The sequence below is a fragment of the Ammospiza nelsoni genome, chromosome 6 (assembly GCF_027579445.1).
Source record: "Ammospiza nelsoni isolate bAmmNel1 chromosome 6, bAmmNel1.pri, whole genome shotgun sequence".
NCBI lineage: Eukaryota > Metazoa > Chordata > Aves > Passeriformes > Passerellidae > Ammospiza > Ammospiza nelsoni.
Genome location: NC_080638.1, coordinates 1,675,730 through 1,702,434, shown reverse-complemented (window position 1 = coordinate 1,702,434; position 26,705 = coordinate 1,675,730). Strand labels below are relative to the sequence as shown.

At 39.3% G+C, this 26,705-nt stretch overlaps 1 protein-coding gene across 2 annotated transcripts in view; it reads right to left on the bottom strand.

Moving 5' to 3' along the window:
* Positions 1-26,705, bottom strand: part of MPPED2 (metallophosphoesterase domain containing 2) — a 126,508-nt gene that overhangs the window by 74,434 nt on the left and 25,369 nt on the right. For both annotated transcript variants that reach the window (XM_059474632.1, XM_059474631.1), the window contains one exon: positions 6,940-7,121. In XM_059474632.1, the coding sequence (XP_059330615.1) occupies positions 6,940-7,121 (182 nt within the window). The remainder of the gene's footprint in view (positions 1-6,939; positions 7,122-26,705) is intronic.

The following is a 26,705-nucleotide window of genomic DNA, read 5'->3' as shown; positions in this document are numbered from 1 at the left end:
AACAGCTGTGCCAAACTCACACATACTTACAGCATTAAAGCCACCTCAGCATTTTCTTTCACTTGCAATGAATGCAATTATTTTTTTTTCCAAGTGCTCAGAGTTTTGTTCATCAAAATGGTATTTTATGTTTAGTCAATTATTCATTCTAGCTGTAACAAGCAGAGCAATATAGAGTTCAAAATATGCTCCAGATGGTAAAAAACGCAAATCAAAAATAAATAAATTTATAAAAAAGGAAGGGATTTGTTTTTATTGCCATAATTTAACTTTAAAATATTCACAGGCTTCCTTCTGGTTCTAAATTACCCCGGAACACTTTGAGCTAATACCCCTCTGAATCTGGAGAAATTTAGAACTTACTGGTTGGTTTTTTTAATATGAAATAGTGCGATGTCAGATGCCAAAATAATCAGAAATACACTTCCAGGGAGCAAAAGCCCTCAGGAACAAACACTTGATGCCACTGGAGCTGTCCTCAGTGTACATTAGTAAAAGGAACACACTCACTCTAAAGCCTGAGTGAGCCATGCCTGGGGAGGAGATGAAGCCAGATAACTCAGCCAGACCTGAGAGATTGAGAAAGGATAAAAGAGGAATGTGACCCTGCATTTTTAAACAGCGATAAGAAAAGAGCTTGATCTCACTATTATACTATTCTGGTACAGTTCATTTTTTAATTTTATTTTTTTTTTCAAATTGAATTATGCTATCTTCAATATCAAACACATTCTGGCAGGTGTCTGGCTTAACAGTTTTGCATATAATTTCAAATTTTCCACAGCACTAATGCATAAATTTAACTGTGGACTGGAACCAAGTGTCTGTCCACAGCTCTGAGAGCAGCACCACATTTACATTTTGTCATCTATTCCACATAACAACCAGCAATTCCAAGGTGATGCTGCAATTTTCAATTACTAATGGCCACACAGAAATGAACTCTAAAATAATTGGCAATACTTTGCTGAGGACCACATGCACTTATGCAGAGGTAACAAGAAAAACTCTGCATTAAAATTATATAATCATTCTTTTCTTCTCAGTTCGAGTAATATGATCAAGGAACTACAGCACAGAAAAATAAAAGTGATATTTTTTTTAGCTCTAGCAACTAACTACAGGCAAGCACATATTACAGGTAAAGAAATATCTGCTCCAGTACAAACCCATATGTATTTGGCCATTAAACCATCCACAATGTTTTTACAGTCATCATCCCAAAGAAATTTAAAGAAATAACCATTCAGAACAAAAGCAAGACTTAAAACACATGAAAGAGTCAAGTTGCTAAATCCTAGAACAACTCAGGAAAAACCTAGCTAAATTCAACTTTCAGCCGCACAGAAAGTAACCAGGAGTAAGATCACCTAGTGAATTTATCCAAGTCTGCCACTGGAAGATTTTGGAAGCCCCTGCAGTAATATTCTTTATAACTGAAACCTTGCAGGGGGGAAAACCAAACAAACCAGAACCAAAAAATGAACACAGTGTGATATAAACACTAAAGAAAAAAGTATAAAATGGGCGAGTCGAGAAAAAATTCTGAACTGAATTCAAATTATTCACACATATGCACAATCAGGCCCACAGTAACTGAGCAAAATAAACATATCAACTCATTAAAGATCTATCTGCCTGAATTTATCTTTGCTTTCTCTTCACTTCTTATGGGTTATTCAATCACTTCCCATCATCCAGAAAAGGAAATATTGCACTATGAAGACAGAGCTATAATTAGATATTCTTCTGTTTCATTTCACATATATGACTGAATGAGAATGGATGGGAAAAATATGAACAGAGATAATAATGGCAAGTTGAGACATTCAGTAAAAATTACATTTGGCACAGAATAACATCTCAATTCTTCCTCAGCACAGTAATGCTGTGTTTACTGCAAAATTAGTTAAGTTAGCAGAAGAGATTTTTAATGAAAACAATTATAAATTTAAAATAACTGTGTTTAAAACATTTAACAGTCCCTAAGGTCAAGTGATTACAGCAGTTACAAGACCCGAGGGACATGTTCACACCAAAACAAAGTGAATAAATTACCTCAGCCAGTGTCTGCAATCACTAAGTGACCACAGAGGTTATTCAATGTATAAGCCCAGCTGACTTCTACGCAAAACCAATAATGAAAATGTAACAGCCAAAGGGAAAAAGCATTTAACTAGCAAAAGTTGCTGCGAGGGCTGAGAACTGGGGAGAATGGGAAAGGGAGGGTGGAAAGCAAGCTCCATGGCTGGGCTGTGGAGGCAAGGAGGAAGGATGAGCGTGGATGAAACGGACAGGCAAAAACTGAACATTTTTCCCAGCTGAAAGACCCAAACTGTGGCAAAGGGATGCAAGACTCAAAAGATATAAACCAGCAGGGCTTTAGTGCTCTCAGCCCTGTAAAACTGGGGTATGTAATGCCCAGAGAAGGACAAGCAAGGCAGGAGCACAGAATAATCATCTCTCAACTTTCCCCTTGGCTTTACTGCCAGTAAAACTGGGGGAGAGTCATTGTGTTTTAGTTATGCCATGATATAATTCTAACAGAGGCAAGACCTGGTTTTTACCACAGAGTGGGTAAGATGAGCTGCAGAATGAAAGCCAGCTTTGATCTGGCTTCTCTCCCTCATGACATAAATGACACAGATGCCTTGTCTCCACTTCAGCTACACAACACAACTGCCAGGGGAGAAAACCAGAGCCAGGAAAGACAGAAAAACATTTTTCCATAAGGACCACCTTGTATTTGATGCATTTGATTCTCAGTGTGTAGCTCTGGAAAAAGGTTCCTACTAACTATGGTGAAGAAAAGATGCTACTGAGGAAGCAAAAGGAATCCTGCTTGATCCTGGCATGTATTTTTTTAACTATAGCACATCATCACCTCTCATCCTTGAAGGCATCAAATCTTCACAACACACACAGTAAATAAGAACATAATAAATGGTAAAACACAGCTAACACATTTTGGAGACAGGAGTCTGAAAAGAGAGGCAAAAGGACATGGCTGGCTTTGGTGGTTTTGATTCCTGGTGAGGAATATTTGCACTGAAGCAAGTATTCATCAACATTCCCACAGGTGAAGCAATTTGCTGGGCTTGCCCTGTGTCAGGAACCTAATAACTGGTATTGTCATATATGTGTGTGTGTGTGTGTATATATATATATATATATATATTTACATGTATTTTTAATATATATTTTATATATGTATATATATTTATATCTTTATATAATTTTATATATTTATATATTCATAGATGCATATTTAGATGTATTTTTATATATTTATGACTATATATATAATTATATTATATTATTATTTGTTACATAATATAGTTATATATATAATATATTCTATTTTATTATATATTATTATGCAATATACATTTAATACATAAATATAAAAATATATATAATATATAAATTATAATATCTATATACATACACACATACATATAGACTTATATATGTGTATATGCATATATATACTTATATATGTATGTATATATATATGTGTATCTATACAAATATATGTGTATATATACAAATATATGTGTATATATACACATTTATATATGTGTATATATAGATATGAGAAAATGCAAGTGGACTCTCAGCATGTAGAAAAAGATTCTCTTTGCACCTGAACTATGAAAGCCTGAAGCCAAAGCCAGCAGGCCCTCCAACACTCAGAGCTTCCAGTTTCAGTGAAACTGCCTGCAAAATCTGCTTTTTTCAGATAAACACTGTCTTCTACAAGAAGCTATGCATATATGCTAAGAAAGCCCCCTGGTAAATTGTTGAGGCTGGAACACAATCTATCCGAAGGGTTATAATTCTTCTCTTGGGAATGTTATGTTGGGACCTATGCGCTAAAATAATATCCTCACGAACCCCCTGTGAGATGCAAGGAATGCCCAGAGGATGCCAGCACTGCAGGATTGCCCAGGGAAGGGTGAAAGCACCCTGGCAGAATATTTGGGCTGGCTTTCTGCAGCCCTGAGTGTTTTCAAACGCCAAGCACTGGCCACAGGCTCTGGCTGTGCCTAAAGAGCATTTGTGACATTTGTGAAATTACTCAGGGGCCAAAGAAGAACTCAGGTGGCCAGAGCCTGCTCTCAGCAATGCACCAGGGAGATCTGTGCTCTTCAAGAGGTAATTCCTCCTCTGGAGCTGCAATTGCACACAGAAAAAGGACGGTTTTGAGCCTACCAAATCTAGTATCACCTTCTAGAAATTTCCATTTCCTTCTAGAAATGAGAACAGTACAGCTAAGTTGCACTGGTGTAGTTAAGAGAGCCCCACTCCCACGTGCACAGCAATAAAAAATTCAAATTCAAATAGGGTTTTGGAAATCAGAGGAGGTCAGCCAAAAAGAAGCGTATGAAGAAAATGCAAAGAAGGATGACAAGACAGACAATGTACAAGTTCTGCTATTTAAAAATTCCTTTTGTGGAACCAAATATCCCTTACACATCTCTTGAAGGGTCAGCCAATGCAATAAAATTATGCAGAGATGCTACATATGATAAAATAGGTAAGATGCACATAAGATAAAATATGCAGAGATGCTGCCATCACACAGCAGGCAAGAGAGAGTGCAGTAAAACCTGATGACAGAGTTTTGCCTTGAAATATTTTTTATATAAAGCTGTTCTAGAAATTTCTATTTCCTTCTAGAAATAAGAACAATGCAGCTAAGGTGCAGCGGTATGGTTAGAAAGCCCCACTCCCACGTGCACAGCAATAAAAAATTCAAATTCAAATAGGGTTTTGGAAATCAGGAGGTCAGGCAGAAAGAAGAGTATGAAGAAAATGCAGAGAAGGATGACAAGACAGACAGTGTAGGGGATCTTCTGTTTAAATATTCCTTTTGTAAAACCAAATGTCCCTTACATATCTCTTGATATGAAGGGTCAGCCAAGGAACTCCAATGCAATAAAATTGGAGATGCTAACAGAGATATGATAAAATAGGTAAGATGCACATAAGATAAAATATGCAGAGATGCTGCCATCACACAGCAGGCAAGGGAGAATGCAATAAAACCTGATGATAGAGCTTTGCTTTGAAATATCTTTTCTATATTAAAAATATATTCAAAAATCCATTCTGATGTTTTTTGAAAAGCAGCTGCTCAAGTCACCCTCAGCCCTGGGTATTTCTAGAGCAAGGGGTGAGCTGGCAGTGCACAACCAGGCTGCCAGTGGCATTGCCAACAGGAAAGTTGTTCCCACACAAATTCCCCTCCTTCCTTTTGGTTCTCCGCTCTTGCTGTTGAACTGCCCTCAGTTCCAGCAACGTGCTGTCAAATGCAGCAGAACATTAAAGGTGTTTGTAGTGGGTTTGGTTTGTTAATTTGAGGGTTTTTTGGTTTATGTTCTAATGAGCGTGGTGGGTTTATTGCTGGCTAATCACCAGTGCATTCACTAGGATGCACTCTCTCATTTCTTGTTGTAAGGTAGGACTAGGGGAAAGGTAAAGCTTAAAACTTTCAAAGGGTATAAAGAGAAATTTCTTAATGGTAACTAAAAGAAAAAGTAATAAAAATTATAGTAAAACTTTTAGGACACTTCTCACCTTTCTGTAACCTTTTCGTTCTCACTGATAACGTAAAGAAACAAATCCTAAAATTTTAGTTAGTTTACTACATTTAGACTAATCTTTCTTTAGTTTACTAAGGAAGACAAGTCTTTTTTGTTAATGTTACAGAGACTTATCTGTAAGAAAACAGGGTTTTTGTGTTTCTTATCATGAAGAGTAGCTGCTTGGGGAAAATTGTAATTGTGAAATTTCTTCTATTTTTTATCAGCTTTTTTGACAGTTGTCTTAATGGGCTATGTTAACTTATGGGGTACTTTTTTAAAGATAAGTTGTTTAAAGGTAAAAGTTTTCATTTCTACCTTTAAAATTATCTTTATCTCTGGGAATAGACTCTTTGTTTTTCTCTCCCTAAAGACAGTATTCTACCAAAGAGATGCTGACAGCCCATGATCAAAGATAAAATACCTGTACACCACATGAAAGGGGCAAGCATATGAATATCACCCACCAAATTCTCCAAATATCATATATATGTATAATATATATAATATATATTATATAATATATATAATACATATAGTATATATAATATATATATTTATTTAATACATATAAATAATATATTTTATATAAAATATAATATATATTATAGATATGGTATATACATATTATCTATTATATTATAAATATTATGCATTATAATTTATATAATATTATATAATAATTATATATAACAGATGATGTATAGATAGCATTATATATTAACATTATAGATATAGTATTATTATATATCTCTAATATTATAGATATAGACATTATTTTTAATATATATAAAAATTGTTGTTATTATATTTTTAAATCAATACTCTTCCAAACAGTATTATTGATTCTGCTACATGGGAAGAAGGACTTTGATAATTTCCAATGCATGCAACTTCCAGCTCTGCTGTAAGCTACAGCAAACCCAAAACACAGCCAGCAGCAGTTTTTGGAGTGGACACAAAACCCCCCCAGCACCAACTAAGGGGACAAACTGCATCCTTCGCACGAGGTGCCAGCACCTCCTCAGCACTCCCAGAGGGCTGCAAGGAATCCTTTCCCTGAGATAATGCAGAAATGCAGCAAAGTCTCTGAATGTGCCTTAATCAACAGAAATAATAATAATAATAATAATAATAATAATAATAATAATAATAATAATAGTAACTATTACTATTGTTATATTTTATTATGATTATTAACAAGTGAGGCTAGAAGCAGGACATGACACGAGGACAGGCGGAGCGAGCGCGGGGGGAGATTTCTCGAGCGCCCTAATTCAATTAGCAGGCAGTGAGTGACACTGGGATAGGAGGGGTTAATTGGGGTCACCAAAAGGCAGTAATTCCTTACCTAACCAGTCATTAAACTTCTTAACCTCGGAGGGCAGTCCCAGCTCGGTGAAGTCGCCCGTGTGGAGCAGGATGTCCCCGTAGGGCATCTGGATGCCATCTGTTCGGGAGTGCGTGTCTGAGACGCAGACAAAGCGCGTGTGGCCCGCTGGCTTTGGAGTGTCATATGGGATGGGGTCGACCCTGGAGCAGACACAAAGATCCCACAACAGTCACAAGGTTCAAAGCCTCACATCCATTACTGCAGATTGCAGCACGCTGCTCCCTCCAGGAGAGCAGCCGCGCGTCCGCTGCCACGCGCCGCGCGCTGCCAAAAACCCAGCGCTGCCAAAAACTTACCTGGTGAGGAAAGGAAGATGAAATACAAACAAATATGGCCATTCTGTGGTACTACTAAAGTGTGTTTAAACACAGGGAAAAATGGATTTAGGAGGCTTTGAGTTGGGATGTCTTACATCCTGTTCCCTATACATGGACAGGTACAGGGGCCATGGGATAACAGGTCTGCCAAGGTGGGCCAGGAACGGGCTCCCACCTGGGCTCAGCTGTCACATTCACATTTTCTGAAAAATCCCTTCACCCAGGATTTTTCTCCTGGAAGCTGGAAGCCTCAGAGAAAAAGGAAAACAATAATTCTCATTTGCTTCTCCTGTGTTTTGCTGCTTTGGAATGTGTTTGGAGATTGTTTACCCACAGGTGATTGTTTCATTGGTTTCATGTGAATTGTTTTGACTCTTTGGCCAATCAGGGCCAAGCTGTGTCAGGACTCCGGAAAGAGTCACGAGTTTTCATTATTATCTTTTTAGCATTCTGTCTGTATCCCTTCTGTATCCATTAGTATAGTTTAGTATAGCTTTCTTTAATATTATACAGTATCATAAAATAATAAATTAGCCTTCTGAAAACATGGAGTCACATTCATCATTCCTTCCTGCCATGGGGGTCCCAGCAAAAAACAATACTCAGCAGCTGATTTTGTTCAAGGGCACAGGTTCTCCTACAGATGCCACAGAGCATTTGTTTACACACAATAAGGTGCATCAGGAGTGCTTTGATGGAGGCTGGAAACTGCAGAACCAAGTCTAGTGGCAGCTTCCTAAACTCAAACAAAATCCTGAGCTCATCATCCCAGAATCTATAAAGTCAGGGCTGATGTGTTATCACACATATAAAACTTTTTTTTCTATAGCCAACAATGCTGGGAAAATTTAGTTCAATTGGTTGTTTGTGAGCTGTATGTGGTAATCTTATCTTATCAGCTACATGTGACCCATCATGGAAATCTAGTCATTTGGTTTTTGGCGACTTTTCTTTTAAGCACAATAGAGGAAAAAAATAGGTAGTTGAAATGCTTTGTGCATACTTAGTGCTTAGAAGCTCCAATTTGTAACAGAAAAACTTAAATACAAAAGACAATCCATTGCCTACTTTGGAATAGCAATTATTTCTCTGCAGAGTTACCATAATTTGATTTGCTCAACACTTGAATAGCACAGCATCTGGATTAGTGCCACAGAAAATCCCATCCCAATCCCACAAAACTTCAGCTCGTTCCATTGATGTGCCACTTTGATCATGGTTAGAGCTCAGCTCCAGCTAGAAATGTTGAGGTATTTAGGAGTTATGTTAGAATAATAGTGCACTTACATCTCAAATTATCAGGCTAGAGAAACCAAGTTCCAGCTACTTTAAAGCATCCCAAAATAATGCTGTTTTAAGATTTATTTGGACAAACTGGCACAACAGGCATTCAAAAATCGGTGCCTGAAAATAAAACTAAAATTAAACAGTAATAATAAAACTAACAAACTAATAATAAAACCTTTAAACGGGTTTTATTAGTTGTGCTCTCCACACTGAAAACAAACACCGGTAGACATCACTGTGAATTTGTTTGTCCTAAATCCCCACAGTTCTGATGAGATGTATGGTCAGTAATAGAAAATAAAGCACAAACCTTAAGAAAATACTGACTTTTGGAGTATTGATTTTTTTTTTTTTTTTACTGAACTGTAAACTAAATTAGCATTTAGTTTTTAGTGTACACTAAACTGTGTGAAAATTTCTACCGGTGCCTTGAACTTCAGCTCCCTGCACAGGTGAGAAAGACCAGAAGCATCTTCCAGGGTGCAAACCAGTTCCCTGCCCTGGGGAGTTTTAGAGTGGCTCCAAAAGTCAGACTCCATATGGATATGTCCTGGTCTCCAGTGGAAAACTGGTCCTCTGAATGCATTTACTAACAAGATCTTACTGAGTTAGAATTTAATTTTGTTGGAATTTTTAAATTATATTAATTAATTATTTTAGATATTATATATATTATATTACATTAATATATACTATATATACATTTATATAAATATATATTATATTAATTATGTATTCTATTTGTTAGACTATTCACAGCAAAAATAATAGTGAGGGAAGCACTACGGGGGAGATATTTGATAGACTACCTTTTCCTAGGTACCATAATTAGGTCTTTCCAATCAAGCTATATTTACCATCAAATGCCATACCTTGTTGACACAGGCCACTGAATTAATTTGCAAAATTCAGGCTCTCCAGGATGATGCTTATTTTAAAAACAGATTCTACTGCCAGCTGGGCTGAAGAGCAGAGAATTTGGTGGATGACTCTTCCTGGGGTTTAGTATCGTACCTCCTGTTCCACCCAAAGCACCAGGTACAATTACCTGAGCCATGAAACTGTTACCACTGCAGAAACCTGGGAGAAAAATTCAACAATCAATGGATTTTTTTTTTTTTTCTCAGCGAGGGTCTGAAATCAACACAGTTATTATTCCAGAGAAAAATTAATTTACCCATTTAAATTTCACTGGCAAGCTGGGCAGAACTGCAGTCTTCGTGCTTTCCTGCATGGTGTCTTTCTTCCAAAATATGGGGGTCCCCAAATCAACATTTCCTGACTTCCCAGCATGTTTACTCCAGACAGCACAAAAAATGAACACCAGCTTTCATCAGCAGCACAGAACTTGTTCAGAGCATCTCTGCTGGAGCTAAACCAGCACTGCCTGCCTGGGGAGCCCAATTCTGTTTGTACAGAGCAGCCAGGCTTTGCTCTTCTCTGCAGCTTCCAAACAAACCCTGCTCTGCATTAGAGTATGGCTGAAACCTGGTTTGGGATTTTTCCATTCGTGCCATGACTTACAGAAAAGTCTATCATCAAAATTCTTCAAGTCCCTGACCCTTCTTTCTCTCCTTTACAAACACTCTGATGTTGCCAAGTAACCTTTTTTCCACATTTAAACTTCCTTCTCTCATTCAGTATTTCTCTACTAACTATTTCCAAGTGAGATGCTGCAGGTGATTGTGTTCAGTCCATCCATTTATCATACTCAAAGCAGCCCTTCATGAGAAACTTAATAAAAGTGGTGTTTTGCCAGTCCTAAAGGCTCAAGTTTTCTTTTCACCCATGGCAAACAGCAACATGAAAGCCTCCTTTCCCACTGCATTCCAAGAGGATTGGACCCTGAAGGCAAGGCACTGCCCTGCCACAGCTCTGGTGACACCCATTCCTCCTGATCTACCTTCTTCCTTTTCTACTTTCACCCTTCTTTCTGATCCACTCACAACCCAGCAGCTGGGATCTGAAATCTCTGGGACAGTTCTGCATCTGAGCCTTCCTGCAGATAAAATGATAAATAATAAAATAAAAAAAAAATATTTTGGCCCTAATAATCATAATGAATCCAAATTATTTATGTCCACCACCATTCTGCTGAATCAGAGCACGTACCTAAGAAATTCAACTTTGTCTTTATCTTTGCTCTAAACACAGTGCATCCAGCTAACTCTGACACTCTCCATCACCACCAACAATTTGGTTTTTTCAGTCTTTCTGACATGGCAGACTGAAACACTTCACAGATTATTTGATTGCTCCACTTGGAGCACCATGCTCAAGGAAAGGCGCAGTAAGAGATATTTCAGAATAATTTAAATGTTCATATATTAGGATTAATACAGTAATCAGGAAATAGGAAACAACATAAGATATGTTGCACCTTAGAAAAGCAGGCACCTGGCTGGTTTTTAAAAAGCACATGTAAGACTCAGAACGAAATCCCATAAGGGAGCTGAGCAATGACTGCTGTGTGAGATCACGACAGTAATGTAAGATCTGTCACATTTATTGCATTTATGACAAGGGTCGAGCACTCAGAAGGGACAATGTAACCTTCATATACTTCTACAAGAACCTTGTTTATCAGATAAATACTTTACCAACCTGCCCTTAGCACCAGTGGTTCTCACTTAGAGTCTAAGAACCCCTCAGATTTGCAAAGTATGGGGGTTCCTGCAAAATATGCATTTCCTCCCACCCTGCCTGAAAGGACAGCACTATGCAGGCTCTGATTTGGCTTGCTCAGGTGGCATTCAGCAAGGGTCTGAAATTTTAGATATTATATATATTATATTACACTATTTTATATATATATATATATATATAAATATATATCTATAAAATATATTATATTACTATCTCATATATTATATAGTAATATATATTACTGTATATTATATAGTAATATTTATTATAATATATGATATATATTATATACATTATATATTATATTATAATATAATATATAAATAATATATAATATATAATTATTATTATATATTATATAGTAATATATATATTATATAGTCCCTTCTATATATATATGTATTATATAGTCCCTTCTATACATATATTATATAGTCCCTTCTCCCTACTAATATATTATAGATTATAATATATACTATTAATATTATATATCCCTAATCTTTGCAACTGATTAAGGATATATTATTATATCCTTAATCTTTACAACTGGTGTTTTAAACTTGTTTACTTGCAAGATGTGCACAAAGAGAGTGTTTTTCTTATTAGCCACTCTAAGTACACCATAGGTATACAAGATGAGCGTTGTTCTTTTTAGCCACTCTAAGTACACTATATGTGCACAAGAAGAGTGTTTTTCTTATTACCCACTATTAAGTACACTGTATGTGTACAAGAAAAGTGTTGTTCCTATTTTCCTGTGCTCAGGATAATAATGTGTTGTTCCTACTTCCTGTACTCCTGTACTTACTGGGTACATCTATGACTCAATTTGTGGGTTCATTTTTTATGACATCTAAATAAGTATTCATTATGCATCCATTTAAGCCCACGCTTCAAGTCTGTGTGTCACATCAAATCCATGTGTGTTGATGCACTTTTTTACTTCTAAGATGTGTACAAGAAGAGTGCTGCTCCTAATTAGCCAATAATGTGAGCAGTGTTGATTGAGGACCAATCAGGCCCCATCTTCTCACAGCTGCCTATAAAAAGAATGTGATATGTAACAATAAACTTCACATTTACCTTTTAACAACATAAAAATCTGTGTCCCTTTATTCAGCCATCCCTAATGCAACAGCAACACATGGGCAAAGGACTTGATTTAGGATGCCTTGCCAGAGAGGAGACGTGTTAACTGTGCATTTCAGCCCAAGCCTACCCCAGTTACTCATCAGGGTGTCTCGTAAATCAGCAGGGCTGGAAAGCTCCTCTGAGACAGGCAGGGCAGTGCAGCCCTCCCACGGACACAGCTGCAGCCTCACTGGGACCCTGCTGCAGCAAAAACCCAGCAAACACACAAGCTCCACCTTCCTGAAAAGGAGTCACTTCTGATGATAAAGGATAATCCTGCATGGGTGGGTTCAAATGCTGAAAATAAGGGTCTTGGGGTGTGTGGGAAATGAATTTGTAGAGAATTTTTAAAGTTTAATAGAAAGTTTAGGCAGTATGTATTTGTGTACAAACTTTGAGATAAGAAATGTTGATTTAGAAATATTGTGGAATAAGATAGATATTGTTGAGAGAGAAATAGAACTAGAAATAAATTCTAGAGGTTGGTTTAGTAAATAAGACTAGCTATTTTATACTATGAAAGATGTATTGTAATAAGAGTTATGAGGGGTCATTTTAGCTGATTAGTTTTAAAACATTTATAGCATAGTGTGATTAAAATCAATAAGTTAAGAAACACAATGCATTGTAATTAAGAAATAGTTTTTGATCAAAATAGTGTAAATTATAACATTTGTATTTTTTTACAGGAGATTGAAAATAGAACAAAAGTTTTTAATTTCTGAGTTAGAAAAAACTTAATCTAACAGGATGGGAATGCCTGTGGCTGGAGAGCCCAACCCCACAGACTGCTCACTGCCCTGCTCCCTCAGGTTTTGAGATATGCAGACTCCAAATCCCCTCTCACAGAGGGATTCCCAAGAAACCAATTCATCCTTGGAGATGCAATAAAAACCTTAAACATTGAGCCAGGAAAGTTTCCAGTTCCTGCCATGGAGTAAATCACTCACACAGCACCACGATGGACAAAACACGACCAGATGCTGCAAACGCCTCCTGCAGCCCCACAGCCCAACCCAGCATCACTCCTGCTCACAGCCCACCCCTCTGCAGGCTGCCTCTGCTGCAGGTGAGCAGCAAATCAGGGAATTTTCCTGTCCCCAGGCTCTCCAGATGCATGAGCAGTCCCGTGACACACGGGCCCACATCCATCCCAACATCACACGCTGCCTTTTCATCTCACTAATTACTCCACTGGGTATGTCTGTGACTGGAGTTGTGGGTTTATTCTCTATGACATCTAAATAAGTATTCATTATGCATCCATTTAAGCACAGGCTTCACCTCTGTGTGCCACATCAAATCCACGCGTGTTGTTGCACTTACTCTGTTTTGGGAGTCACTTGGAGACATCCTCTCCAGTAACTAGGTATTTAAAACACATCTATATAACTAGCTTTTAAAAAGCATCCCACTCATGCTTCCTGTGAATAGTCGTCACTGTATTTATTTACAGTTTAGTTTCCTCTTGTATCATTTCGTACTTTTCTTGCTACTCCTATTTTCAAAATTTGCAAACAAAATACTTCTTCAAAGAGCCAATTAGCTTGGTGTGTTTATTTTATAATTAAAATACAAATATTTTCTGAAAAAAAAAACAGCTTTTAAAAGCTAGCTTCCTAGTGCTGTTAGTTCCCCCTCCTCAGCTAAGTCAATGGAAGAATTTTTTTTCAAAATGGGAAAACAAAAGCAATATATTTTCTATATCTTCAGGTTTTTGTTTCTTTGAATTCATACCTCTGTCTCTACACATGCTCCCTCTGGCATGGAAAATACAGGAGAATAGAATGGGTTTTTCTGTGAAAACTGCCATGTAAATGTATTAGTTTCTGTATCCAAACCTCACAGCTTTGTTACGTTGTGATATTTGTTCCTGCTCTTAGAGACAGTCCCAAATCCTGGAATAGGGCAATCCTGTGAAACTTGTGGCTTCATTAATTGCTGTTAAAATTTATCAGTAAGTCTCACAGCTGAAGGAAAAAGGCATGAAATGCACCTGCATGCCTGGCAGCATCCAAGAAATGGAATGAAAGTAACAGATGTGCAATTGTTCTTATTTAAAACAAACAAACCAACCAAACCTCAGTGCTATTAGGCCAACTTCACAATTCTCAACTGAGTTTTTAAGGCCACAGATTAGGACTATATCAAGCTGTAAATGTATCTACATTTTGAAACAAAACTTTCATATCCTAATTTCCAAATCTTCAAAACGTGAACACAAATGTCATTTAAGTTCTCTCATCAGAAAAACATTTACATGCCCATAGCTGATTTTGTAATACAACACATGCTGAAGACACAAAGCCAAACACTAATTTCCTCTCAATACACAAAATTTAAAAAAATGCCCAAATATAGCATTGCTTTAGTTGGCCACTGTCAGCCATTAATTGTTTAAATCATACATATTAATGCTTTTGTTAACTTGATTCTGTCTTGCAGTGTGCTCAAACACCAAGCCAACATCTGGTTTCTTGTCTGAATGAAAACAAAGGGATGCAAATACCTTTCCACACTTTCCCTGGTAGATTTGATTTGTGCAAGCACACACACATCTCTGAGAACAGACTCCCCCAAACCTGCTGGAAAGCCCCAGCTCTTCTGGAAACCTCCACGTACAACATGTGTCACCCACCAAAGCCTCAGAGGGGTCTGGAGAGCTGTAAAACAGAGCTCTGATATTTATTACAGAAATGGCATTAATTGTGTCTTGGTGCAATGTGGAGGGGGAAAAAAAAAAAATAAATTACATTTCCAAAGCCACAGGAGGATTCAATGCAGCGCTCAGCAGCTTACTGCCAATGCTTCCAACAATTATAGCTGCAGGGAAATGATGGATCTTTTTATTACAGGTTCTGGAGCTGTTTTACTTCCAGTGAGATTTATGAGATTAAACAGAAAAGACCTATATTACCCACTGTCATCATCTGGGCAAATTTAAGAAAACTCTCCTTTACAAGGAATTTATAATAATACATCTTCTCAGCCCGATTTAAACCTTAACTAATTAAAGACTCCAAACTCTGCTAAACCCAGATTCTGGTCAGTAATAGAAGCAGAAAGGGCTAAAATCCAGATTTGTCATGGTGTTCTTTGAGGGGCAAATAGACAGCTGGCCTTTTCTGAAGTACCTGACCTCTGCCTTTGATACTAATGGGAATTCAGAGACAGAATTGCTTGAGCATTTTTGAAAATCCTACTAATCATCTCTTTGCAGAAAAAAATTTCTTTTAAGTCAACAAATTACCTTCTAAAATTTAGCTATCAGCGGCTTTCCAAAGGTTAGAGAAGTATTACAGAACTGAAAAACAGCTTCAATACCAGCGTCAGCATCACTCTAAGGCCCAGACAGAAGTTTCCTTTAAATAAAATAGTTAACCATTCTTATGCTGGTATGGTTTCAATTCAAATGCATTAAAAAGCACTTTTCCCCTATTCTTTTGCTGCTGTTGTTGGGGGACTGCTATAAATTATCTATCTCCCACCCTGACAGAACCTATTTGCTGGCAAAACTGCACCTACTAGGAGGGTAAGGCAATAAGCTCTCTACACTGAAAGATTTTTTATTATTTCCTTACTATAAGCTCTCCAAACACCAACTCATGAAATACACTCAGAAAGTACAACCTGGCACTCCAAGTTTAGATCCAATTTTAATTTAAGGACAATGAGGTTTGAAAAATGCACATTTTGATATAATTAGCAAGGCTAACTTAATGCGTGGTATCCCTCCAATCATTTCATTTCAACTGCAGGAGTCATAAAATGTGCTGGATTTACTTCCAGGATGGAAACCACAGAGCCCTTCTTTCAACAGTAAAACAGTTTTTCCCAAAATGCAGTGGAAAAAAAGGCATCCCAAAAGAAGCAGAGGCAGATCCCCAGGACAGATTGCATTGCTGTAACTTGACATGCCATCCTCCTCAGAAATTAGGGCAGTTCTCATCAGAGGCACCAAGGTCACAAGGTTCTGCCAAAACAGAACTGCACAAGCATGTACTGCAGCAGGTATTCCATTGCTGATGCCCATTTATATTAAGAATCATATCTGGAGAGTCATAAAATGTACAGAATTCATCTGCATAATTCATTATATTTTCTTGGAGATGACAAATTCTCCAAATAGACAATAACTCTTGTGTAATAGGGAAACTGGGCAAGTGGACCTGAAGGTGCATAAAATTTTGACAACTCATTCTCTTTGGGATTTGCTATTAAATCTAAAACCTTTCTTCATGTTTCACAAACAAATACTCATTGTTTAGATCCCCACAGGATTAAGCCCAGTGTTTGCAAAGAACCATTTGAGGCTGGTTCTGATTCTTGAAATACTTGAAACATACTTGAAATTTCAGTTTGAGAAACACAAGTGTTCTTCTTCAAGTTAAGGACACAGTGCAAGCCAGAAGCTCTCTGCCCAGCCTGCTCAGTCCTTTTGCTCCCTGCCCTGCAGGTAACACCCTCTCCGAGGGGTGGGGTGAAATTCCATCACTCACTGCTAAGCACTGGCCTCTCCTGTCTTCCACAGGGCTGATGGAGCTGAGCCACAAAAGGAGCTCAAAGGAGAAGCAACTCCGCTGGGCAAACGCCACTTGTGAGTTACACTGAAGGCACAGAATGCACAGAATGCTATCAAACGCCATTTCTGAGTTACACTGAAGGCACAGAATGCTATCAAACACCACTTGTGAGTTACACTGAAGGCACAGAATGCACAGAATGCCATCAAACACCATTTCTGAGTTACACTGAAGGCACAGAATGCACAGAATGCTATCAAACGCCATTTCTGAGTTACACTGAAGGCACAGAATGCACAGAATGCCATCAAACGCCATTTCTGAGTTACACTGAAGGCACAGAATGCTATCAAACACCACTTGTGAGTTACACTGAAGGCACAGAATGCCATCAAACACCATTTCTGAGTTACACTGAAGGCACAGAATGCACAGAATGCTATCAAACACCATTTCTGAGTTACACTGAAGGCACAGAATGCACAGAATGCCATCAAACGCCATTTCTGAGTTACACTGAAGGCACAGAGTGCTATCAAACACCATTTCTGAGTTACACTGAAGGCACAGAATGCTATCAAACACCATTTCTGAGTTACACTGAAGGCACAGAATGCACAGAATGCCATCAAACACCATTTCTGAGTTACACTGAAGGCACAGAATGCCATCAAACACCATTTCTGAGTTACACTGAAGGCACAGAATGCACAGAATGCTATCAAACACCATTTCTGAGTTACACTGAAGGCACAGAAAGCACAGAATGCTATCAAACGCCATTTCTGAGTTACACTGAAGGCACAGAATGCACAGAATGCCATCAAACACCATTTCTGAGTTACACTGAAGGCACAGAATGCTATCAAACACCACTTGTGAGTTACACTGAAGGCACAGAATGCCATCAAACACCATTTCTGAGTTACACTGAAGGCACAGAATGCACAGAATGCCACCAAACACCACTTGTGAGTTACACTGAAGGCACAGAATGCACAGAATGCTATCAAACACCATTTCTGAGTTACACTGAAGGCACAGAATGCACAGAATGCTATCAAACGCCATTTCTGAGTTACACTGAAGGCACAGAATGCACAGAATGCTATCAAACACCATTTCTGAGTTACACTGAAGGCACAGAAAGCACAGAATGCCATCAAACGCCATTTCTGAGTTACACTGAAGGCACAGAATGCACAGAATGCCATCAAACGCCATTTCTGAGTTACACTGAAGGCACAGAATGCACAGAATGCCATCAAACGCCATTTCTGAGTTACACTGAAGGCACAGAATGCTATCAAACACCATTTCTGAGTTACACTGAAGGCACAGAATGCACAGAATGCTATCAAACACCATTTCTGAGTTACACTGAAGGCACAGAGTGCTATCAAACACCATTTCTGAGTTACACTGAAGGCACAGAATGCTATCAAACACCACTTGTGAGTTACACTGAAGGCACAGAATGCCATCAAACACCATTTCTGAGTTACACTGAAGGCACAGAATGCACAGAATGCCATCAAACACCATTTCTGAGTTACACTGAAGGCACAGAATGCTATCAAACACCATTTCTGAGTTACACTGAAGGCACAGAATGCACAGAATGCTATCAAACGCCATTTCTGAGTTACACTGAAGGCACAGAATGCTATCAAACACCATTTCTGAGTTACACTGAAGGCACAGAATGCCACCAAACGCCACTTGTGAGTTACACTGAAGGCACAGAATGCACAGAATGCTATCAAACACCATTTCTGAGTTACACTGAAGGCACAGAATGCCACCAAACACCACTTGTGAGTTACTAAAGGCACAGAATGCATAGAATAACACCAAGCACCACTTCTGAGTTACTCAAGGCACAGAATGCCACCAAACATCACTTCTGAGTTGCTGAAGGTACAGAGTGCCACCAAACACCACTTGTGAGTTGTTACAGGCACAGAATGCCACCAAACATGACTTCTGAGTTACTCAAGGCACAGAGTGCCACCAAACATCACTTGTGAGTTCCTGAAGGCGCAGAATGCCACCAAACACCATTTCTGAGTTGCTCAAGCCACCAAACGCCACTTGTGAGTTGTTACAGGCACAGAATGCATAGAATAACACCAAGCACCACTTCTGAGTTAGTTACTGCAATGACTTGTGAGGGTTCCTCAGGGTGAGAGAGATAGACGAGAATCTTGCTTCATGATCAGAAGGCCGGATTTATTGATTTATGATATATAATACATTATGACTATACTAATAGGAATAGAGAGAAAGGTTCAGAAGCTGCTAAGCTAAGAATAGCATAGGATAGAATCTAAAAAGAAGAGAGCTCTCTGTGAATCTGTTCCAGAGATTGGTCCTGTGATTGGCCCTTAATTGTAAACATGGAACATGGGCCAATCACAGGTGCACTTATTGCATTCCACATCAGCAGATAATAATTGTTTACATTTTTCTTCTGAGGCCTCAGCTTCCCAGAAGAGGAAAAATCCCAAAGAGAGGATTTTATGAAAAAATGTCTGTGACAGTTAGTAAAGGCACAGAATGCATAGAATGCCACCAAGCACCACTTTTGAGTTCCCGAAGGCACAGAATGCCACCAGCATGCCTGTGGGATTGTCACTGATGTTAGGAGGAACAAACAGACCTGAGCACAGAACTCAAAAAGCAATGTGCTAGCATCTGGGCAGCATGACATACTATTTCAGACATGACATACTGCTGTAAATTAGCAGCCATCATGTGTTACCTGCAGTATGGATTTGTGCATGTGAGCCAGCATGGCTGTTGCACTGAGGGTGGGTAAATACAGTGACATTTAGACTCTAAGGTAAAATGTTGAGCTTATTAGAAACTGCACATTTTTTTAGAGGCAGTTATGATAAAAGTGGATTTGATTGGTCATTAATTAATACTCTTTCCACTGTTGGTTAATTAGGAATAACATTCATTTTGTAAACACTTTACAATTAAAAAGAATTTCAAAACACTAGGTGTACGATTGTTTTCATTTTAATTAATACTCTTTGCACTATTGGGTAATTGGGAACAACACTCTTTTTTGTCAACACTTTGCAATTAACAAGAAGTTCAAAACACAAGGCGCAGGACTGCTTTAATTCTTCCTTTGAGCTTTCCCAAAACTTCCCAGAGGAATGTCTGGTAAAGTTTATCTGGCTTTTTTCTCTGACCAGTTTCCAGCATCCACAAACCAGTACCAAAACCTGTCTCTGTCAGGATGCACCTGAGCTCTAACAAGGTGTCAGCCATAAAATGCTAAATTCCCACCAAAACACAAGCACTTAACACTGTGTTCCTACTAAACAAAACCCTGCAGAACAGCCTAAAAGGCACTCAGGCTCATCTAGATGAGCCATTTCAGCCCTTGCCAAAGGTTTTTTTTTTTTATTTGTCTGCCTCCTAAGGTTTAAGGAGCTTTCCACAGGGAAGATGATAATATTCAGACACCATTTAGCTCTCCCTGCGAAGTTAAGCCCTTGTGTCCAACAGGAATAGAGAGGAGATTATGGACTGCCTTCCACCAGCACCAAACACAGGTCTCTACCCAGCACCCAGGGTAACAAAAAGCTCAGCACCACATTAAAAACTGGAATTAGGTAAGCTTTCATGCCCTAGGAGTCACACAGCTGGCCTAATATTTGTGTACTCTGAGAAAATTCCACTGCAAAAAAAATTTTGACACCAGTTGTCTTAAGCTCAATTGAACTCTAGATCTAGATTGGTGAGAGATCTGAAGCAGTTCCAGGGTGCATAGAAAAATATATACTTATCTCATAAAATTTTGTTGCAGAGGAGAAAACAAAAATAAAACCCAGTGAAACAAAACAAAACCAGGAAAAATAAAAACCACCTAACTTCCAAAAGCCAATTTCTGCTCTTAAGACATGCTCTCAACCTTTCACGGCAACTTTGCTGGAGACACAGAAAGGTAAGAGACAACTTTGGGTTGAAAATTCTGCTGGAGAGAATTTAGCACTTGAATCTTTCTATCCTTTATATTTCCAGTGCAATTGTCATCATTAGAGCTGACATGAAATGAAGTCCCAGGCAAAACTGGATTTAATCAACAAAACTGCAATTCCTTGCTGGCTGGACTGGAGGGGGACCACAGGCACTGAAAGCAGGTTATTTTTATTTTATTTGTAAAACTCTGGGCCAAATACATCCCCAGCTAAAAAGATTCCACCTGATAGCTCTCCCCACCTTCTCTCTCTCTCTCCAGTATTAAATAACTTATGGCCAGGAAACCTCAGGTCAAACACTACACATTCCACAATAATTCAAGATGCAAACATGAGCTCAAGTGAGAAAAAGCTTGGTGGATAAAGCTGTGGGACAGAAAAAAAATCTCATGTTTTCACTTGCAGAAAACTGCACAAAGGCAACTCCAGCTGGAGATCCTCCTTGGAAATGCACAATTCATTCTGATTTGCTTTCTCCCCCTTTTTATTTTTTTTTTTTTTCAAATCTCTCTTATTATTTGGTGCTCTCATTTATTTTCCATGAGTATTTCTATGTGACAGAGGCTGCTGAAATCCAGACCACCATCTTCTCATGGAAAATACAGAATATCTCATGGATAAAAAGCAGCACTGACTGTTTCAGTTGTGCCATCACTTTAACTTGACTGTGGCATTTATTTGACACACATCACGTTTATACAATATTATGAGAAGCAGTGCTGCATACAGGATCAGGAGGTTTTATCAATAATGTAGTTAATAAGCAGAGTGTTTGTGGGCAGCCACAGTGCCACAGGTTATCTCAGAACATTTGTGTTTTGCTTATACTTCTATAATAAAAATTAATGACTTCAAAGTCCTCAGTGGGAGTATCTAGGACATTCATATTTATCAGAACTGTTACTGGCTCCTGCAGTAAGCAATTATTCTTATTGCATTAAACCGTTCATTTCCAAAGATGTATCCCCAAAAATCAAATAAATCCAAGAATGAATTATAGTCAAGATAGAAATTTACCTCAGGGATACTTTTAGAAAACTCAATTTAAAAACACATTTATTTTTGCCTCTGTGCCAGCAACAAAGGCAGGAGAAAAGGGGGAAGAACAACAGAATAATTTTGATTTCAGCGTTTGCTACAAGAAAATTCCAAAGCCAAACGAGCTGCAACCTCACCATCCAGCTTCCATCTGTGAAGGGTAGGAAGGCATTGACTCAGAGGCTGCTGCTAATTGCACAGACCAAATGAATAATGCTGAATATGCAACAGAATATTGCTTTCAATGCTGCCCTTGAAAGCTTTGAAAACTTGCTGCTTCCCAACCCTTGTGCTGAGCATTACCAGGATTTTAGCTGGCACGACAGATGCAGGAGCAAACTGCAGAAAGTAATTCCTGAGTCAAGTACAAAAGGCAAACAGTCGCATTTTGAGATTTAGGGAAGGAACATCACAAGGAGAAGCCCTGGGAAGGAGGAAAACAAGCTGCAGCACATAACGTTTGACGATCCAAAATGAGATGTGGGCAATGCAATTTCACTTACGTGATTCATTTTATAAGCAATGCGAATGCAATCTCACTGATTATGCTCCAAAACAAAAGAGGGAATTTCATTACTTCAGCCAGTGCAATTAGACATGCAAGAATCACAAAACATCCTATCTGCAGCAGAACAAATAGAAAGCAGCATTTCCCATTTAGATGGGAATAACCAAGGTGGGTGAAATGCATTCTGTGGTGGTGGGTGCTGGGGAGGCATAAACTGAATTGTGCAGCCTTTAAGCTCACACACGGACACTCACAGAGATTAATTCCACCACATCTGTCATAAATGAGCTAAAGATACCCCGGAACCCACATGACATGAGGTAAAAAAACCCCAAAAAACAACAAAACTAACAAAAAGACCCCCAAACCAGTGTCATCCCCAACAAAACAAAACACCACTAAAAAAAAAAAAACCACCCCAAAACTGCAGACCTATTTTATATACAAGAGCCTTTTCCAGTTTTTATTTATCTTCTGGTTTCTCAAAGCTTGAAAACAGGCAGTTACTCTGAAGTCAGGCAGGCTGTGTGAATTAAGAGTACCATTGCTTTCCCTATATGGCTCCCCAGGGAATGCATTTATTAGGCACAGGCCTGTTTTCTGATTTAGCTGAAGCACTTTTCCTAGAGAATATCACTGTCCACAGCAAGAGGAATTTTCGAGTAACAGCTGCAGAACAGCCTTTTTCTGTAGGAACTGTCTTGAATCAGTTCCCCTATATGGACACACAGCATTGATTTCCAGCCTCATACTCCTCTTAGTACTTAAAAGGAGAAGAAAATGATATGTTTTTAATGGGCAGTCCAATAATAGAAACTGCAGAAAAGCTTCAGCTTCTTGACAATTAACAATAAAACTGACACTGACAAAACCAAAACACACAAATAGATGGAATATCAGGGCACTCAGCTATACTAATTTGGGTGTGTTGTTTTCAGTTTTTAACAATCAAAACCACTTTTGCTTTGACTAAGAATACGTGTAAAATTGCACCCACCTACCCATCCACAGTCATATTTCTCAGTAAATGTAAAGGAAATCCCACTTCTTTTGATTTTATCCATTAAGGAGCAGGAAAAGGTACCTTCCAGGGACAGATTACAACAGAATTCCACAGCTCTGCAAGATTATGGGGAAGGAAAACAAAAAGAAAAGAATGTTTCTATGAGCTTGCAGCAAAAAATCATTACTGAACATTCTGTAAAAGATACAGATAGCTTTTAAGGAAATTATGGTAGTTTTTAAGGAGAAAACTATTAGGGTAGGTTTTAGGGAAATAAGCTAATTCACTAAGTTGCTTTAGGAGACAAAAAGAGAAAAAAAAAAAACCTTGAAAAAGCATGGAACTTAAAGCCTGGGAACAGCTGTCTTAACCATTTCTTTCTTTCCATCTGGATGCACTGGGCTGTAATTTTTCTGCACATTTCTGCACTCTGGCAGTGCCAGGGAAATCCCCATTTGCCCAGCACCAGGGCAGCCTGTGCTGGGGCTTGCTGCAGTCAATAAAGGCAAAGTTCACAGTGGTCCTAATGGGACAGGAATGTGAGCTGGGTGAAACCACTCTGCTCGCATCAATACTCTCACAGTCACCTACATTACACAAAATTAACAGTTAGGAGCCTCAGTTCTGTGACTGAAATGAGTAATTTCCTGCAACCTTTCTCCTCCTTCCTCCCTCCAAATGCTTTGGCAATGAAGAGCAGGCTTAGGGACTGTTTCACAATGAATACAGCCCTTAAGGGTAAAACTGGCAAGATACTCCAGTCTGCTCCAGAAATCCCTCCTGCAATTCATTATTCCATCTAGTTCTACTCTACTGGTTTAGTCCAGCCTAAGAAATCCTGAGATCCTTCATCTTCTGCAGTTTGTGAAGACTTGAGACTAACTATACTCTTAAATGCCAAAACCATGTCATTCTAGAATTGAAATGCTCTGGTCTCTCCACCCCCTGGAAAATCAACTCAGCTCTAAATCTTTCCTCGACATGCTTTGCCTGCATGTTGCTGTAGAAAATGAAAGGTGACATGCTCAGAGGCTTTTCCACTCCTTTTGCCTCAGATCTCCAGCACTTGCTTTTCCCCACTGTTGTTACCTACAGCAACAAGAACCACATCTATCCCTCTCCTTGTCAAATAACATGACAGATTTTTTACAATAACAATCACCTCCAAGTGATGAAGAGAAACCCATGCGGCTCCAAAGAGCTGAGCTCATCTCACCCACACAAATGACATTTTCCTGTCTGAAACGTCACCAATCTCCCCAAAGACCCTTCCTCACCAAAGCAACACTTTGCTGTTACTGTGGCTTGAGAGCTTTACAGAGAGCATCAAATACAACTCACTTTAACAAGCACAGGTGCATATTTTCTGCAAAAACAGCAAAATCACTTCACTTAGATCACTGTGTCACCATACCTGTCCTCACAAGCCACGCTTGCACCCCTCCCAGCAAACACGAGCAGTCAATGGCTCTGCCCTTGACCTTTGCTAAGCAAGCAGCCCCAGAGAATAGCCTGAATTACAGACTTGCCTTTGAGCCACAGCTTGGGGCAGCCTGCCAGGCGTGTGCACCAAGCCATCAGCAGGGAGCAGGGCTTGGCTGGGCCCAGCTGTCTGGAGGGAACCGAACCTCACAGGGATTTAACGAGGCGGCTCGTGCCATGTGCCACCCGCTTCTTCAGTTCCCAGCCTGGTGGCAGAAACAGAATTCCACTCCAGTCCAAGCAAAAATGGAATTCCAATCCAAGCAAAAATGGGATTCCAGTCCAAGCAAACACGGAATTCCAGTCCCAGCCCGATGGGAAGGTGTGGAGGGAGTGTGGGACAAAGGGAATCCAGCCCTGGGACTCCACTGCCACCAGTGTGCCAGGTGTCAGAGCTGCTCTCTGGGGCTAAGACAGTGCACAGCCACTTTCACAGCCAGGAGCAAGTGCTGCTGAACACAAACCCTGCTGTCATTTTTCACACTGCTAAGCAAAACAGACCCAAGTGTTAACCACTTTGAGGACCTGCTGTGCCCTGGATTTTCCCTGATCATTCTGAGTGTGTGAGTCTCTGTTTTATGAGTGTCTGAGCAAGCTCTCCCTCAGGGGAGATAATACATCAGGAAGCCTATCAAGGGTTAAATGCCTTCAACACCCATTCCATTCACAGGTAAAAGCCACTTTTCCTTCTTCTTCTTCTTCTGCCCCTAAGCCAGAACCTACACCTGGAGCTCACATCCTCCCAAGAGCAGGCGTGTGCACACTGCATCCGCACAGCCATTCTCCCAGGCGTTATGTGGGGTGGTGTGTTTTTCCTCTGAAGGCAAAAATGAGGAGCTCCTTGATCTAATGAGGGTTTTCTTTATCTGCAGGCACAGTCTGGTCTTGCTCTGCATGTTCAACTTGCAGGTGACTCTGCCAGAGATGGTGTTAGGCTTGGGTGGGAAACGGCCTCCTGAGCAGGCAAGTTAAAAGCAAATAAAACAAATTAAGGAAGAAAGAAAGTAAAGCAAATCTTCTTAATATATAAAACATAATCAGAGTCCTGGCTGCAGTTTCCTAATTGTTCTAAGGGGCTGTATTTCAGAACCTTCTTCCCACCTTCCAGTCACACCATTGTCACAGACACATTTTCTGAAAAATCCTTTCTTTAGGATGTTTCCTCCTGAGAAGCTGAGAGGCCTCAGGAACAAAATGTAAATATTGTTTATCTGCTGCTGTGGAATGCAACAGGTGCATCTGTGATTGGCCCATGTCAGATATTTGTAATTAATGGCCAATCACAGCCCAGCTGGCTCGGACAGAGAGCCTGAGACACAAGCTTTTGTTATTCTTCTTTCTTTTTCTATTTTTAGCTAGCCTTCTGATGAAATCCTTTCTTCTCTTTAGTACAGTTTTAATATAATATATATCATAAAATAATAAATCAAGCCTTCTGAAACATGGAGTCAGATCCTCGTCTCCTCCCTCAACCAAAAACCCCTGTGAACACGGTCACACTCCATCTCAGCCCTGACCATCCAGGCTTTTCTGTCACTCCACTCTTTTTATATCTTCCTTGGCCAAAACTGTATCCTCACATGGTCTCACGTAGCTCCTGAAGCAGTAAAAGCACCAAGTGACCATGAAAAACCAAATGATTCTCTGCCCAGTTTCACAGGCTCTGCTTTTTCTTTGTTTTCCTGCAACCACCCCATTTTTCCCGAGGGACAGGGCGACAGGAATGCCACATTAACTGCCAGCCCCGAGAGAAGAACATCTCAATCACCCACTACAAGCAAGGATCAGACC